The 19,012-nt window shown below is 40.3% G+C and overlaps 1 protein-coding gene across 1 annotated transcript; it reads left to right on the top strand.

The window, feature by feature from the left end:
- Positions 1-9,691: 9,691 nt before the first annotated feature.
- On the top strand, positions 9,692-12,301 carry LOC119560275. Its single transcript, XM_037873643.1, has 3 exons — positions 9,692-9,764; positions 9,818-11,551; positions 11,606-12,301. The coding sequence occupies exons 1-3, from the start codon at positions 9,762-9,764 to the stop codon at positions 12,218-12,220; spliced, it is 2,352 nt and encodes a 783-aa protein (XP_037729571.1). The 5' UTR covers positions 9,692-9,761; the 3' UTR covers positions 12,221-12,301.
- The last annotated feature ends 6,711 nt before the right edge of the window (positions 12,302-19,012 follow it).

Consider the following 19,012-nt stretch of genomic DNA (forward strand, 5'->3'; position numbering starts at 1 on the left):
AAGATCTTTAACTTAAGCCCTATGTCAAAGAAAAAAAATTTTGGAATATTATTTTTTTCAGTTTCAAAGCGTACGACTTTCGCGTGCGACAGTAGAGAGTTGCCCATATGTGGGCAGTGATTTTTGAAAAATTTACTAAATACGAGAAGAAACGCCATACTCTCTTGACCAATTTAAAAATAAGTATACCTTCTATTAAAGGCGAAGGGGAAGTTGGCATGTCGATAGTTATTAGCAAGCGAAACGAAACAACATTTACTTTGAATCAAAATCTGTGAAAAGGTGGGTGACCCAAACGTGTGTTTGTTAAAAATAAAATAGTTTGAACCATAGTTCCCAACTCAAAAACGATGATGACGATTTCTGTTTAGTTTTATAACTCAAAATAGTGTACGCAACAAAAAAAATATCCTCCGCTAAATTTGACTTTTTTTGCTTACGTTATTTTTGATGTTTTTGATCTGTATTGTAGGCTCTGTATAATAGAAGATCAAGCTTTTAAAGTATGAACCACCTAAACATTTGCTTAGGAACCGGAGTGTTTAATTATCAAAATTGACAAGCAAGGAAATAACCTAAACCGTCTTCCAAAGAGATATCCCTTTCTGTAAACTCGTCTTTTGTTCCGTCTGTCGGGAATATCCCACACGCATGCTTCTTGACTCACCCGGCGGATCGGTCACCGTGAAACCGAACTAATTTGACAGCCAACTAGCGCCGGACCCTCTACATGTGCATGTCCAAGGATGGACAGGAGTACAATGCAAAAAGGGATCGTATAACCCCAAGCTCACTTGTCAGTCTCCGGCGCAGTCTAACTTTCAGTTTCTTCAGCCAAACATAAACCAAGCACACACCCAAAAAAGTATCCCACAAAGGGGCCCCGGACTGGCAAAAATATAATTTATGAGCTAACCGAAAAAAGAAGCAGAGCAGGACATTTGATGTATACATTTTGGGCGTTGTGGAGACACAAAACTGATTTTGATGGACACTTAACAAAACGACACCAACTGCAGCCCTGGACCTGGCCTGGGTCTCGAAAACTTTCAGGTGGGGTTGCGAAACCGAAGATCTGTTCTTCTTCGAGCTGCGCGGGGAGAACAGCCCGGAGAGAAGTACGACATATTTCATATTTTATTTATTATTTAGAAAGGGTATGCTGCATAAATCAAAAGCGAAATGAGTACGACATAACAACACCAAAAAGCTGAGACCAGACCCAGATGGAGCTGGAGATGTGGTCGGGGGTCTGGGGAGGACTGGAGTGGCAGACGCAATCGCAGTCATCGATGTTGTCCAATGCAGCCAACCAAACAACCGAACTGCCAAACAACCAGCCAACCAGCATATAAAACAAAATCAAAATAAAAGCAAACTCAAAACCCAAACCGAATCTGAAACGCGAAAAGTTCCCACATGTTCACAATTTCGTACACATTACGTTTATGGGCATTGGGCGAAACGAGGCGAAGGAGTTAAAAAATAAATGAAATCAACAAACGAAAACAATCATCGAGGAACCCACAGATTTGCAACTAAGGCATAAAATATCATTCATTCAGCATTCGACATAATGCGATTTCATCGTCTGTTCGTTAAGCAGAGGTACGGAATGTTCCCCTTATTCCAATTAGAGTTAGTGGAATACCTTCAGAAGACCCTAGAAAACGTATGGAAAAATCGAATTTGAAACATAATTTTATCATTTTCATATTTAAAGAGTATTTATTAGTATAAATACTTTTTTTACAACCGATTTTACCGAATATCACAAATTATTGTCTACTTATTGGGCTTAAGAAATAATTATGTTTTAAAACAGTATTGAAGTAATACGGATGCTATTATACATCATAGATTATGCTCGTATCGCCTCTCTTTTGTTCAGCATAGTCGAAAACTTTTATGTTAGTGAAAAGTGGTTCTAATTTTTTTCGATTAAGAAATAAATAATATCAAACTCTAGCTGTCGATAGGTGTTTTTTCAGTGCATTGGAGTGGCATAAAAGGGTAACCAGAACAAGAGGCAACAGTCAAATGTTATGTGTTTGGTATTTTTGCGTCACGCGTTCTTCCACCTTTGTTTTTTGTTGTTAGGGTGCTTGTCGGAAGCGAAGGGGGATCGCTGCAGGGGTGGAGGGCAGGTAGGGGTGAATCGATTCGCGGATTGCGCCTGCGCACACGCCTGAATGCGAAATGCTGAACCTTTTTGGGCGGAGGTGCAGGAGTTGGGCGCAGGGGGTGGGCCATATCAGCGAAATGATCGCAATCTCAACATAAAATTTGTGTTTGGCGTAGACATTTTTTTACTGTGCCGAGGGACCCGTAAGATAACCAAAAGATGATGAAGATGAAGCAGCAGCAAATCTACAAAATGCTTGGGGAATGTGTGACCCCCCTGCCCGCGCCTGTCTGGCAGGGTCTTATGCCAGGTTCTTGGACACACGTAAAAAAATAACCATTTCCCTTGTTATTAACTAAATAATCAGAAATAATATTTGACGAAATTCGGCAGAACGAATGTGCTCAGAATTATATTTTATGTAGACTGAAATACTTTAGATAGCCGATAGACAATATATGTATACTGTGTAATAATAAAGTATGTATAAACCATTTAACATTAATTATTTGTGAAACTTGTTTTTAAATTTTAAGCCAATACATTTAATTATAACAAGGCTTTTAATTTTTATTTCGGTTCAAGATCGAAAGATCAGCTTAGACTTTGCTATTGATCCTTTTAAAGTAGCTCTAGGGTTCTAGAGAAAAACCCAGTGTGGTTCTTTGAATTTAGACATAAATATAAATTTAACATTTAATAAAAAAGTTTAAAGTGACTTTTTGTTGTATTAAAAATGTTATTGTACACGTACTTCGTAATTTAAGATTCTTTTTTCAGTGTGGGCTCCGGGTTTTCAGGTCCTCGGCCGTCGTGTTGTCATAATGAATGGTGCAGCTTAAGTCATTTCATTTTGGAGCTGGACTCCAGGCTGCTGCGTTTTTTATAGTGCTGCTGGCGCCATGAAATATTAAATTACGAGCTGCTGTTTGCGATCACCCGCGTCCCTTGCCCCCTACACACCCCACTCACCTCTCCTCATTAGGCACGGATACATTCCGCATACGCCGTGTGTGTTTGGCTTCGTTTGCGAATGAAATTAATAACTAAAACGTTGCAGCCCATAAAAAAAGGGCAGGCGAAATCGATCCACGGATCGGGAAAATTGAAATTCCAACTTTCAGAATTAATAAGTTAATTTCTGCAAACGCCCCTTGATGTCGAATCCATCTGCACGTTTGGCTATATGGCTATGTTTTGCATAATTACAGCCAGCTCTTCCGCCGTTTACGACTTTGGCTAATTTGCCAGGTATTCGAGGGGGCGGCGAGGGATGTAGAGGGCTTTTATGATGCGGCCTGCCATTAAAAAGGTTAAAGTTGAGGCTCAGTCGCTTAATGACTATCCTGCGGCCACTTGGGCATATGAGGCCGTGCCACTTGGGGCGCATGTTAATTGTTCGGACATTTATGGCAATGAGTTGACACATGTTTATGAAGGTTAATGGGGTGAAGAGTTTATAGGAAGTCTTAGATGGATTATATGGGATCCATAAAAGTGACTTAGGCAAGCAAAAAAGGGGCAATTTGAGAAGAATTAGGAAAATATATATTCTGCTCAAATTGCTTCTTTTTGCTTGCAATAAGAATAATCTTTTTAATAATCTTTTTGTTATACAAATTGAGAATTAGGTTTATTCTTTAAGTTATTAAACTTAAAATCAATATCGAAGTCAAATAACTTTTAAGCGGGAGTGTCTACTGCCTCAAGATTAAGATGTTTATATGTATATACAAGTATTATACGCTTATAGACGCTGACTTAAATAGCGTTGTATTAAACAAAAATATGTACGGCTCATAGCAAGGTTGGTACTCTGCCGATATGCCATACAAAGTATGCATGTACCGTTCTTTGGGATATTGACTGTAATCACTAGCTATTGGCTTGGAAACACTTTTTTCGATATATTTAATCTGCATTTAATAAAATTTCAAACGAAATTCTCTTGTTTTAAGTCGATGGTCTTTAATAACATTTCTTTTTACTTGGTTTTATTATACCCGCTTGCAGTTCTTGTATTAGTTGAAGACCAGTGACAGGTCATTCCATTGAATAGAGTTACATAAATATGTATAACTAAATATTTCTTAAGTTTTCATATATAAATCACGGACTGCGCGGTCTTTTTATTATATTTTATTGTTCTTCAGCATTGCACTCGTGTTTTATACTAGATTTATAATTTAATTAATTATACCCGGTACACGTAGAGTAAAAGGGTATATTAGATTCGCCGAAAAGTACTTAACAGTTAAAAGGAGTCAATCTAGCCATGTCCGTTTGTCCGTCCGTCCGTATGAACGCTGAGATCTCGGAAACTATAAAAGCTACAAAGTTGGAATTTGGCTTGCAAATTCTTGAGGTTCTTTTGCAGTGCAAGTTTGTTTCAGCAAAGTGCCACGCACACGTTAACGAAATGTATTGGTTCGAACCTGTTGTTCGAATGTTGTAATCGCCGCTTTGCTGCTTTCATATTTCCATATTCCTTGCGCACCCTTAAGCTGAGTAACGGGTATCTGATAGTCGAGGCACTCGACTATAAAGTTCTTCCCTGTTTTATAAATTGTTTGATTGGCGGAGAAATTTACAATTTTCTGTTAAATTCAATATGTTCAAATGTCGAACCAAACCTAGAAGAACAATCATATTTACTTTATACTTAAAAGCCAAAAATGATTTGTTACCTTTCCGTCCCACTTATTTATCTGTCTCATATTAGTTCCAATTTATTATAGTACCCTACTCAGTTGACCATAAAAAGGTTTAGAATTCTTTCGCCACCTGCAATTGCAACCATTTCGAATGGAACTTTGACTCACATGGCCAGTAAATTTGGTCGAAATCAAATAACGATAAAAAATCACACGAATATTAATTCGCGGAACTGCAAAGACCTTCAGCCGAAAGGCGGTCGAAAGCCAAAGGCAGAGCTGTTTATGAAATTTATAGTTGCGGTCTAGGAGAAGAGACCGCAATCACTGAGTCCCAGTTTTAGTTCAGGTCGGGATCGAGGTTCTCCTCGCCATTCCACAGCTGGTCGTGTGAGAATGTTCGGGGCACATATGCCCCAGTCCTCATCCTCATCCTCGTACCCAACCTCATCCTCTTCTTCGTCCTGGTCTCGGCTCAACCCCGGGTTCAACTGCAAAAAACACATTTAAAAGAATCCAATCCCACTACTGGCCAAGTCCGAAGATCGCCTCTAATGCCAATGCAAAGCTGGAGTCTTTGTTTCTGGCCTCTCCGCTTTTATGCGATCAACTTCCATGGAAGTGGGAGCTTAAGCTCGACGATGAAAATATTTATATATATAAGTAGTTGAGCGCAGACTTATCGCCAAACAAGATCAATAAGCACGATATCAATAAGCTCTGGTGTTGTTCCAGGCCGAGTAACAAGAACAACGCAGGCCGAGCAACTGGCGCAGATCGACTCCGATGATCACGGGGCAGGTTGGCTAACGTAGGTAAGGAGATTTTAAGGGGGGTGTAATGCAGTGAGTATATTAATTTTAATTTATTTTTTAAAAGAAGAGAATTTCCAGTTCAAAATTGACCACACTCCTTACAATAAGCTAATAACTAAAATTTAGTTTACTACTACTACTACACTCAGAAAAAACAGGTATATCGTGCTTGTTCCAAGTATTTCTAGTGTCAAAACTTCGCCAAGCATTGTAAATACCGATCTCAAAAACAAAATACAGCTTTCTAGTAAGAATTTTCTAGACGGATAATACTTGATTTCAGCACGTTTTTAGAACCTTTCGGTCTACAATCAAGTATTAATTATTCTAAAATCTTCTGATATTTGTACTTTAAGCAAGTACGATTTGTAATTAAAATATGAAAGTTACAGGCATGAATTATGATCGAAATTCTGATAAAAATGTACTTTTTTCACTTTTAGCTTATTTTAAAGGCATTTTTTTAAAATTATTTTGCAAGGTATTCCTAGGTATACAAACATATCAGAAAAGGTTTATTTTCCTTTTTTTGATTTGCACTAAATGTTTCGCGAGCCGTGGAAATATGTTAATTTGTACATCTAAATCAGGTTTTACTTATGTTCTAGTAAGAGAAAAAGAAATTACAAACTAATAATGGATAAACGAGAATAATGTAAACTACATTAATCGAATAAGTTTGCTTACGACTTGCCGGTCACGGCTATTAATAGTCGGCTAATTTAGAATAAAAAGTTGGACATTTTTAGAGTTCATCCAAATTGTGCTCAACTTAAGACTTTTCTTTTACGAACAATCTTAAATTTTATGATTAAATGCTTAAATTTTAAGCATGAAAATGTTCTTAAATCAAGGTTGCTTGTAATTGATTTTAGCGGGGTTTTTTTTCCTAAGTGTATATACTATTTAGTTATATGGGCTCTAAAAAGATTCCCTATACTTTGTGCGGTTGTGCAAAAATATAATATGAGCTAAAAATTTAGTTATTAAACGAACTTTCGAATCATTATTTATTAAATTTTTTTTAACTACACCATTTCTTGTTAAAAAACATTGTGTCTAGCTATAAATGAAAAATTCTATGAAAGGAAAAATGTGAGCGAGGCTCTTTTCTGATCGTCTATCTGATGTCTAAACTGAAAAACTGGATCAAGAAAATTTGTCGAAATCTGTCTGATCATTAGGTGGGTATTATTTCAAATTATTTGCGATTTTTTGCGATATTTCGCGAAGCAGAGAAAAGTGGAAATTATGCCATGAAATAAAACCAACGGCGACGGACGCCAGATGAGGGGATAGGATAGGATTGGATTGGTTCGGTTCGGTTTTGAGCTGCAGCCAGTATCTTTTTCTGTTTCTTGCTGTTTGTTTACCCTTGTGGCATTTGCATATTTTGAATGTTCGCGGGCGACTCGTGGCACGTTTTACAGAAAACTGCGGGGAAAAACGAGGCGAAAAACTTTATCGATGATTGTGTGGGCGAGTCATGCGGCCCAGTCTCTTGACGACCTTTTCATAGTTCTCCATGTCTTTTGTTGTTCGTTCTGCGGCTGTTGTTGTCAAACAATTGTCACAACGTGTCGGCATTCACACGAACTTTATGTTTTATCCAACACCTCGGCGCAAATCTCTCAAGGGTTAAAGTTTGCGTATAGTTCGAAGGCTTCCCGGGGAATGGGGGAAGTGGGTGGGGGTGATCAGTGATCCATTGCCCTACCGCATAGCACTCGTTCATCAATAACCGTCTGCGGCGGTGTTCCATCAAAAGTCGCCAGCGATTGTACAAAAACCAACACTCCGGCTGAAGGGTCCTTCAATTCTTGGCTAATAATGAGCGGAACCTCAGCGGTTCCATTGTTCTGGCTCCTCTCCAAGCCCTCCCAAATATGTATTCATTATATTTATGGCACAATTTTGCTTTCAAAAGGAGGGGAACAAAGAGGAGCACTTGTGCCCAGGTCCCCGACTGACAAGCGGAATATCTTTTTTCTCGCGATCGATGCGAGGATCCAGCGAGCAAACGAACGATCGATGGATTGGTTCCTTCGCTGAATAGATCACTCAAGCGTAATGAATTATTGATGGACCGACCGTCGAAAGGGTAGGGAAAATCACACACAAAAACGCATATCTGCAGCCGAGAGATGAAATGTAACCAGAGCTTTGACTTAATGTGGCAGCTCAACCAGATCGATATGTCCATACAGCCGAATCGATCGAAGCTGCTCAAGTTTTGTGACTTTGTCAAGCCTCCTCCTGCCGCCGCTGATCATTTGTGATATATTGTTTCGGTAGCAGTTTGTTAAACGTGATCAATTTTTAATTACCCATCATCATCATCATCCATCCGAGGCATCCATCGGCCGGTGATCGCTCGATTGTCGTATCAATCGCACCGCACAGAATGTAACTCGGACGTTTGTCGCATGTCACTCAACGATTTATGCCCCGAGCGACTTTAATAAATGTGTCTTTGCCGCTTTTGGCCCCAGTATCTTGGGATCCTACAGCCCCGGCTCCCTTCCTCGCTGATTGAGGCGACTTCGTCCCTGGCGATGTGGCGCCGTCGCCGGCTCCCCGATCCAGTCCCAGACTCCCTGCTCCTCATTTGGAGCGTGTGTGCGCAAAATGCTTAATTAGTTTTTGTCTAATTAACACTTGGGACATGGCGAAAGCGACTGGTGTCGTGTGCCACCAAAGGCGTGAAGATCAAAAGGTAAGCCAGCGCCGGTGATCGTAGGACCCCGTAAGGGAAAGTTGTGTCCGGGGAGCGATATCGGGCATTTGAGCCTAGAATTCATTGGGGTCATTTGATTAGCTGGCCTTCACATTTTTTAGCAAAATTAAAGCTGTTGATATACGTAAAGACTTGTGAAATCGATATCAAAACTGTAAAAAAGTAGTGAAATGGAAAGTAAGTCCATCTTAGGTATGAAATATACAACGAAGATATTTTTTTGTTGGTCATATGTCTCATAATTATGTTCTACAAAATCAAATTGAAAAGGTTCTGCAGATATGACATTTTTTTACAGAATTCTGAATTCTAAGATTTAAAGCTTAACTTCCTGATGTAACACAATTTCTTTTTCGCGACTGTTTTAATGCTTATTTTAGATATTATTTTTAGTTGCGGTAGGCCGACTTTCGTTATCATTCGTTCTTTAATGAACAATATTTAAAAAGTTGGTCAAATTCAGGAAACAATTTATAAGTTGCACCATGAGCAGTACTTATATAAATTTGAAATTATTTGTACTGCTTCTATTAAAAAGAAGAATGTTGTCCCAAATAATTAGAGCACAGGCTTAAGTAGAAGATTTTGTATGCTAACAAACCCTTTCCTTACCAAGATCCGTTTTGGCAAGCCTGTTAAAGCCTTGACCGTGGACGCAGGGCCAACAACATAATTTCTCTCTCCGCACACGCCCATTATGCCACCAGAATTCCACATCGACCAAGTTCCGAGGTTCCGAGCCCTTAGGCGGCGCACAAATTAAGGTGAACGCCCACAGCACGCGCCGGCAGAAAAGTAGGGATAGGGAGCCAAGTCCCAGAACGGAGGTCCGAGGACCAGGAACCTAAGCAGCCAGACTGGCTGCCAAAACTGCGGTGGAAATATTCGCCACTTGAGTTTCGGTGGCTCCCCTTGCTCCTCCGCCTGATAACCACTTGAGGTTCTTGGCGCGCGCGTTTATTTATTTTGGTACGGGGCGCGCAGCAACAAATTAAAAAGTAATTCCCAGGCGCAGCATAATTAGCTGCTAAGTGACACTAATGGGGCCGCAGTTGCACTGCCCCAAAAATCCGCCCCATTCCCTGCCCATCGTCATGGCCCCCTCCAAAACTTGATGCACTTTTTCCATTTTTCGGCGGGTCGTTGTGTGTGGGCAACGTGAAGTTCTCGAGATGGTGAGTGAGTTTTCGTTGGTTTAGCTAATTGAGTTTTGTTTTTCGGGCCTGCGGTCCACATGGCCACTTGGCTCCCTTGTGGCTGCCAAGTTGAGTTGGCCCAGTAATTGATGGGCCTGCTGAAAGCAAGGTCTTTGCAATGGGGAAATCAGGAAGCTGCCAGATAATCGAGGTTGCCCAGCAATAGATGTCAGGCGAGTCAGTTTGACACCCCATTCTCCATTAAGCTACACCTTAGAAGAAGTTCGATTAGAAATGGTAAGTAGACTGCTCGAATATCTCCCTAACCTAATCTTTAACCCCAACACAAGTCCCATCATATTAAGCACAAACCGAGCTCTAGCAGCGTCTCGGTCAAGGATCAGGATGAAGCTGACTCAGGTGATAGAAGTATTCGCCGAAATAAGGTTCCCAGGAAATTGAGAAGTTTCACCTCTAAAGAGGACTCCTCTAGGAAGTCTTACAGTCGCTCTAACCTATCCAGAGAACAGTTTATAGAGGGCCAGGATTCTTCAGGCCACAGTTACTCCACGAACGCAAAAGGGAATTTCTCTCGCAGAACCAACACACATAGTAAGCATTCAAAAGAAAGCTATTTAGGGGGAGAGCTCGAAGATATCCCCAAGGATACAGAATACATTTCAAGTGATCAGGATGAGATGAACTCCCAGACTGAGCCAAGTGCAGAATCCACTGACCGCTCCAAGAGCTTTAGCCAGATCTATAGCGAAATATTCGAGGAGTCTAAGGAACGACAAAAAAAGGCAGAGCTGGCTTGTCGGGCCTACAAAATTAAGAAATCTAAGCTGCATAGGACCCTTGAAGTATCTGGGTCGAGGGGATCGGGAAGTGGGAACTATGATGGTGAAAGCAGTCTGGGATCGGAGTATTCCAGTAATCTGGAACGGAAGTCCTTTAAATTTGATAACCTATCTACAGGGAAATCTAATCTAAATGGCTACCATTTAGAGAAATCTTCATCTAGGGACAAGAGCTCTTTTAAAGAATTGGAGGATCCACTGATGCGAGGGGCAAAAAAAACAAAAGACCTTAGATTAAAACGTTCTCAAATACCTTTAAATAAAACGGAACTTAGCGGAAGAAGCAGTTTGCAAGAAAGTCAAGAGTCTAGGAGTTCCTATTTATATCGTTCGGAAAATAAATGTTCCGAAGACTCTTTGGCATATGGACAGAGATCATGCGTATGCGCACAAGAGTCATCGGTTTGTAGCCTTTGCTCTTGTTATTCCAGATCAAGAAAATATCGTTATAAGGGTCACAATGCGGAGTTGACTGATGGACGCGATTACCCTGTAGACCGCAGAAGTGAAATTCCATCAACTGCGACATCACAATCTCGCTCGCAAAGAGATTATCTTTCGGGCTGCAGCACACGCCATCGTCATCATCATCATTATCATCGCCAGGGGAGTGTGCTCAAGACGTATCAAGATCGTGGAAATAGTCCCATTAATATCAAGACGAGGCGAAAAACGCACGACATCGAAATTGGCACCGAGCAAGTGAGGGAGGGCTTGCTTGGCAGATCAAGTGCCTCTGTCGGGGTTCAATATCCCAGTGAGGATGAGACCGAGGACTGGAATGACGAAAGGCGTAGTAGTTTTCTGGATATGGAGAATGGTGACACAAATGAGTCTGAAATTCATGAAGATAGCTGGTTGAGCGATGACGAAGAGAAAGGATCAGTCCTCAATAAACCTACAAGTGGGTATGATGAAAGTCTATTGACGGAAGGGGAATTAAATGTTCCGAGCATCGACATAACCGATGATTATCGTAGTGTTACCACAGAAGAGGCAGCTCAAATTCCTTACGATATTGATGAATATACGTCCTATGATGAACTAAGTTATCCAGTTGGTGTCAAAACACCGAACAAAGGCGAAGAATATAATGATGAAGGTAGCCATGATCCTGAGATATACGATGAAAACGAGATTCTTTCCGATGACTATGATAATACGGCAACCAGTAATGGGGTCAGCACTGAAGATGGAAATCAACATGATCAATCCGCGAACGATGTAAGTATTTTCCACGGGAATCAGAACACTTTTCGAATTTATCTCCTCTCTCAGAGCTATATAAAAGATGATACAAAAGTAAGCAAAGAAGTTGGGAAAGATACACCTTCAAGTAAAGTGGCTAAGTCGAAAAGCTTCCTGAGTCTTAAGATATACGATGCTGATGAGGCCCTATTAGAGATTCCAAAGGACTTTGAGGGTCCTGCCATATTTCTAGATGATGATGCCGACTTTTTGGACATCACATTGACCGATGATGAGGAGAAGATCCGCGCTAAATTGATGGCAGCAGCGCTGACTACCAAGAAGAGTACCTCCTCCTTGAGTGCCGAAAGCAGTCTGAAGTCCCGTAGGTCTACTGAGCCTAGCGTATTGAGCTACAAGCCCAGTGTTATCTTCACTCGCCGATCGGAGGCGTACAATGACGATTATGTTCCCAAGCGAAACGATCGCATAGCGCTTCTGGCCGAGAAGTTATTAAACAGCTTGGGCGAAACTTCCCCCGCGGAAAGGGGTAGGCAGCCCCCGGCTGATGAGGTGTCTTCTGCTGGCTTCAAGTCGAGAAATAAGTGTGAGATACCTCTTTGTACAGACCGTCAGTTGCTGTCAGAGGAGTTCAACAGAAAGGTGCAGCGCCAACTTAAAGTAATTGGGGACAATTTTCGATAAAATTTATGCGAGCATATATATTTTGTATTTGCAATTACGAATTACGTTACATGGAATATAGACCAAAGTTTGTTCACAGCAGCCAACACTTGTTTACTTATTTTAGTTATAATATATGCAACAATGTTTAAGTCTAAAAATAGTACACATATTATTGCCCTAAGCTTTCAGTACATAATTCTTCTGGTGCATCATTTTGTCCAAGTGGCGTAGCTTAGAATCGAGTCTGAGATTGGCTGCGGTTGTGGAAACTACTTGAAACTTTCAGCGGGATGGCATGGCCGCCTGGCAGTCTGCTAGTTCAGTATTCTTCTGGATGCTCTGGGTCCTATGCCGAGGTGCATAAATCAAGTTTACTGCTGGCCAAGTGTCTTGCTGAAGGGCGCAGCTCTCGAGTGGTATTTAGGACCGGAGCAGTTGCGCCTCTCCGGAGCATAATTAGCCCGTGGCTACTGTTAGTCTAGTCGTGCACTTGCCGCCCCACGCCCCTTTTCCGCCCCTCGAGGTGGCCATTCATTTTCCTGACACATACTAAATATGCTGGAGTTGTTTACATGATCTATCAGGGATCGGGTCCCTGGCTTATGCTCGCCTGCATGCTCGGGATGCACCTAATTGCTAACCAAACACAACTGCAGGCCCGCAAATATTGTTTTAAGGCACATCAACGTATTTCACCTGCCTAATGCCTGATCCACGTAGCAGTGGATCCAATCGGATCGGATCGATTGAGTGGGTATATTTTTGGGGAGATGTTTCTGTGTTCATTCCCTACTTTTTCTTATAATGAAGTGCGTCTGGATATGTTTATAATTTACGATACTGTGCAGTGCTTATTTGTGGCTGTGGGACTGTAGGTAGGGTTGAGTGCATGACGTGATTTCAATCATCTTGACTTGTTGAAAATAAAAGGAGGTTCGAATTCCATTTGCAATATATTTTCAATAATAACAAATGTAAGAAATTTTCCTAAATCTTTCAACTGTGTTAAGATCATATTTATACCCTACACTGGTTGGGTACCACGCCCACTTAATAGGCATCAAATATCAGTCAATGCTAATACACGAATACACGCTGATCTATATATTTAAAGTTCAACTTGTAATGATATTTTCTTTCGCTCCCTAAAAGAGAAATTCAAGCTAACTTGCATTTTTTGACCAGCTGACTGAATTTAATTTTAATTTAATTAATTTAAGTAATTTAAAACATAAGTTATTATTAGGTAAGAAATTTACTTCCATACAATTTTAAGCTTACCTTTCACAATACTGTAACCAAAGATAAGTGGATGGATTAGAACCAATCTCAACGAATGAAGTCCCTCTCGCAATGTTATCCTATTCTATCGAGCTTTAACCAATTTTCAAAACGCACTGCCCACTAGGACCGATGGGCCCACGTGACTTTTCTTGGTCATCAGGTGAGCGCACACGGCATAATTTAGACAATTTGGACAATTTATTGTGAAAAATGCACTCAATTTATATGACTTGATTATATTTGCCTTCCTTTTTCCAGTCGCTGTCGAATGGCTGTGTTTGCTTAAGTCGCCGCATGCCGCACAGATCCATGACATTGGCTTGGACACGGACATGGCCTAAACAAGCCTGCGACAACAACACCCAGAGGATTGGATGGGGATGAGGATGATGGAGGTGTGGAGGGGATGGACGGCTCGAGGCGCACCCCACGCCAATTTATTAAAGCCAACACCAGGGAAATGTGGCCGAGGTGCACAGGTTGTCTTGGGCTGGACGGTACCCTGGCTATTCGATATGAAAAATTGCACGAAACTGCAAAGGCGCATATGCAAAATGCATAATTCATTTAACATTTTGTAAATCATTTGTTTGAATAGCACGATGACGGTGATGCGGCTAGCTCCCATGGCCCTGCCTCCAACTCCCCGATCGCCGCTCCCTGCCCCGCAACAACCTGCCACGCCGAGCCCTCCTGGCCAACAGTTAAGCTATTCGTCTGCCCTGACAAATCGAGAGTTGAGTCGAGCGCAGTGGACTCGGGTCGAGCTGGGACTCTGGCGGGGATCCAGGCTCAGTCCAGTCCTCAGTCTCAGGCCCAGTCTGAGTCCAATCCTGTTGCAGCCACACAATGGCCATGACGGTGCGCAAATATAATTTCACAACTGTCTGCACATGCTCCAAACGAAACGAGGCACACCACAAAGGTGAAGCTGCATGGGGAGAAATCTGTAGGGACTATTAGCCAGATGATGCTTAAAAGCATTGGGCTTGGGTTCTGTACAAAATGGTACTGACATTATTTCTGCTTCAAGCATCCATATTGGTTTAGGGATAAGAAATAAGAACATACTAATTTTGAGTTGCCGTTTAATTGTTTATTAAAATAACTGCTGATAGTTCATACTAATTGATGTCCTGACGTCTAGTAAATCTCATAGGCAGAGCAAATATAAGGTCACACTGTATTTTAATACTAACTGCTTTGTTATAAAATATACACATCAGAAATTTCTCTAGTTCTTAGGTATATGACGTGATAATGGGCTATACTTTTATATGAAAAAATAAATGGGAATTTAGAAGTCAAATTCTTTGTATAAATTAATGACTACTTCCCACTTTGTTACTTAAGCGAATTGTGAACTAAAAATAGTAAAACTAGGTAAGTTTCCATTCATGGCAATAAACTAATGGTTACACCTAAAATTTGATTGATTTATCAATACTTTTTCAACATATTCCTCCTGTACTTTTGTTTAACATATGCTCCGGCTTAAGCAAAGAACATGTGGCACCATTTACCTCACATGGGTTTCACAAACATTTACAAAACCAATTTTCCCAGTGCACCAGCGAGACGAAAGCAACAGTGTCCAAAGCATAAAAAGAGCTCAGCCATAAGTCACAACGCCGCAACGACTTTTCAGCTTGGGATAAGCCTTTTTATTATTATTTGTATTTGCCCCATCTTTTGCCTTTGATTCCTGTGAAATTTGCATGCGTTGGGACTCCGATACCGATTCCACCCCGATCCCGACCGAATCCAAAGCCCGATCCCAATCCTCCAACGAGCTAATTTCGTTTTGTGTGCGAATATTGAAAAATTACAAAACTTTTAATGCGAGTGGGGGAAGGGATTCGGATGGTAAGGGTTCAGCTGGTCCATGCCATTGAGATTTCTTGGGAACCCAGTTTCTGGCCGGTACTGTCTGTAATTTTAATGATCCTCCACTGACATCGTAACTCAATAAGCCTGGTCAGTCGCGATCGCTCCAGACAGACAGTCTGGGATCTGCTTGGCTTTCCCAGACCAATAATTTATCATCTTTGGTTGCACTTCGAAAAGTAATTAAGGTTTCTCCCAGCTCGCGTGTGGTCGGTGGCCGGGGAATGCGGCATTGGATTGGGTGTGTTGCCGGAAAAAACTATTGTAAGTCGAGTGTGGCGTTAAATTTTTGATTAAAAAACTATTAGCAAAGTGTAAAAATTATCGTTAAAGTGCTGATGGTGGTGCCAACGCGTCTGCGCCGTGTCCAAGCTGTTCCAAAACTTTTATTTATCGTTTGTATTTTTTCCGGACTGTTGCTATTCCACCATCAAATGGATGTTGTTACACTAGTTTACAAAACACATTATAAATTCACGATATAGTACTCATAATATTCTTCTTACAAACCAAAAAATAATAATTTGTTCCCTAAAAGTCCAATACTCTTGCATGAGTATAAAAATTTTATATTTATACAATTTATATTCTTTATATTACATTTCTTTATTCGAACAGTTAAATTGCCTCATAATATTATTCAATTGATCAATTTCATTTAAATATTTTGTTAACTAGTGTTTTTAAAATCTTTTGTTTTCTTATAGCGCATCGATCAAAGTGATGAAAAGAAAAGAATTTGTAATATGAAAAATTGGCTGGCATGAGGGAGTTCCTCAGCCGACTGGGAAGACGGAATAATAAGTGATGCTGATAGTAACAAGATTTCTTATTATTCATATAAAGTTAGACCAACCCAACTAAAGATAAAAAGGTGTAAAGCTTTAATCAATTACTCAGTAGCTATCGCCAGAGCCACAGTTTTGGGCGGTTTATGGGCGTGGCACTTGCGCTGCGCAGGAATCTCAGGAATCTGCATTCCTAATCCCAGTATTGTAGCTTTTATAGTTTTCGAGATCTCAGCGTTCACTCGGCTAGTGATCCTGATCAAGAATATATATACTTTATGGGGTCGGAAACGCTTCCTTCTGCCTGTTACATATTTTCCGACGAATCTAGTATACCCTTTTTTTCTACGAGTAACGGGTATAATTAAATCAATAGACCTGATTAACGACAATTAGTCGTTGCGTAGAATGATTGACAGAAAACATACCTGAATAATTTAAAGTCAACAAGTCTACATGAAAGCTTGTAATACCACGTCTAACAAAAACTATCTTATAATAATGTCGTGACGATTGCATCCTAAGCATACAAAATTAATTTTTTTAAACGAATTTTCTTGCTAGCAATGAATAGGAATCTTACTAATAAATTACAATAGTTTCATTTAGCCAGTTGGTTAAGGTTGATACCTTGTATTTACCGTTACCCAAACAGGAATTTTCTTAGCAATGATCAGTTTTAAGGGATCAATTTAAAGAAAATCGCAATCGTGTTCACATAAACAAACTTTTAGTCGAAGCTAATATATTAGAAAGACGTTCTTAGAATTTGTAAAAACTTTTTTTTAGCATTATAAAGCACTTGTCGCATCTTCAATCGATGAAAAATATAGCAATTTTTAGCTACTTTTTTTTCAAAAAATGGTTAAAAAACACCATCGAATAAAAGAGAATTCCACAAAGTTCGATTTTGTTATGCTGGATCGACCGGGCTGTTGCTGCAGGAAAATATCACTGTGGATGGCAGTACGCGTAGTGACGAAGCGCACCAGAAGTGCGTATGGGACTACTACATATAGCCTCAGAATTGAAAATCTACAGTGATGGTCCCATCATATCGAGTGATACACCAATCAAAAGGTAATAAAATTTCAATCGGCTTTGGAGAAAAAAGCGGTCAAAGCTTTTGGGCCGGTGAGGATAAATGCGCCAGGTTATAAGACTAGTTTTATTCTTACTGAAAATTCGCGTCGAATGACACCTCACTTCGGCACGCTGCAATAGCTTAGGGCGTACAAAATATAGTGATTAAAACTATTTTAATTGTTTCCGGCTCAGCCGACTTTTACTCTCATTATCGACCGCAACAGATTTGCCAGGCAACTATGAAAATAATTCAATTAAAATGTGACAACCGCAAAAATTAGTAAGCCACAAAATCCGCCAGGCCATGCCGAAAAAAGAAAAAATAATAAAGTACCTCCAACGAAAACAAACAAAAAGAGTGCATAAATCAGTATAGGAACCACAGCCAGTATAAATTAATTTATGTAATTTAAGTGTCAGGCCATATTTACCGTTTGTAAAAACCGAAAATTAGACTTTACATTGGGAATTGTGAGCGGCATGTGTACGTTCGTCGGTTCAATTTAAACGTCCGGGGGCCCCGTCACTCGGTGGGTCTTTACCTGCCTATTTCCCAGTTGGATGCAGTGCCCCACCCCCTTTCCAGCCCCGTTCCGCCCCTTTCCGCCCCCTCCGCGGCCTTTCTACCAGCCTGTCTATGGGTCGCAGTCGACGGCAGTTTCCGTCGTCAATTTATAAACGCGTTCAGCTTAAATTGCAACAAATAGTCGCTTATTGAAACTTAAATTGTACCGACACAGAAAGAGAGCGAGCCATTGTGCAAGGGAGAGGGCGAGCTTGGCCAGAAAGAGACTGGATGACAGAGCCATGCTTTTGGGCCGTGTGTCAACAAGTTTTCCTCTCTCTCCCTCTCGCTTTTGGCCATTTTTTGTACTTTTTGGTTGTTGTTTTGTGTCAGTTGTTGACGTTGTTTGGTGGTTGTGTGGTCGTGGCTTGATTTGTTTAAAGGTTTCTGGTTCTGGGCTCCGGTCATGGGAACGGAGTTTGCCAATGTTTTGATGTGTTCCCGGATAAGGTTTACTAGCAGGGGGAGATCGCCAGAATTTTTAATAGGCATATCAAAGCGAGTAAGACAACTAATTTCTTGTTGTTCCTAAATATAACTTTGGGTAACGTCTATACTTATTTCTAACTTGCTGGTGAGCAAAGAGAGCGAATGGAAATTTTAAGATCATTTTTAGTTGTTTCTGGAAAACTATCCCTTTATTTTGCTGAAAAGAACTATATATACACTTAGAAAAAAAATCAAGTATTTCGTGCTTGAACCTAGTATTTTCGGTGTCAAAACTTCGCCAAGCATGGAAAATACAGAACGCGAGAACAAAATACTACTTTCGAGCACGAATTTTCAAGACCGAAAATACTAGATTTAAGAATCTTTCGGTCTTCAATCAAGTATAAATAATTCTTAAATCAAGTCATATTTGGACTAAAAACAAGAACGATTTAATAATAAAGTAAAAATGTTGCAGACATGATTTAAGGACGAATAATTCTCAAATCAATATATAAATATTATGAAATTAAAATTAGTTAAATGAGTTAATAAGTATTGGAAACTGAAACGAAATAAACGAGATATATATAAATAATATTAATATTTTAAGTTTACTTACGACTTGCCGTTCACGGGCATTAACACTGTCTAATTTATGCGCCTTATATACCGAGTACTTTTAGAATAAACAGTTGGGAATTATTAGAGTTTGCAGAGTTTTTGAGCACGAACGTTCTTAAATGTTAAGCATGCCCTTTTTCTTAAATC

The sequence above is a fragment of the Drosophila subpulchrella genome, unplaced genomic scaffold (assembly GCF_014743375.2).
Source record: "Drosophila subpulchrella strain 33 F10 #4 breed RU33 unplaced genomic scaffold, RU_Dsub_v1.1 Primary Assembly Seq354, whole genome shotgun sequence".
Lineage (NCBI taxonomy): Eukaryota > Metazoa > Arthropoda > Insecta > Diptera > Drosophilidae > Drosophila > Drosophila subpulchrella.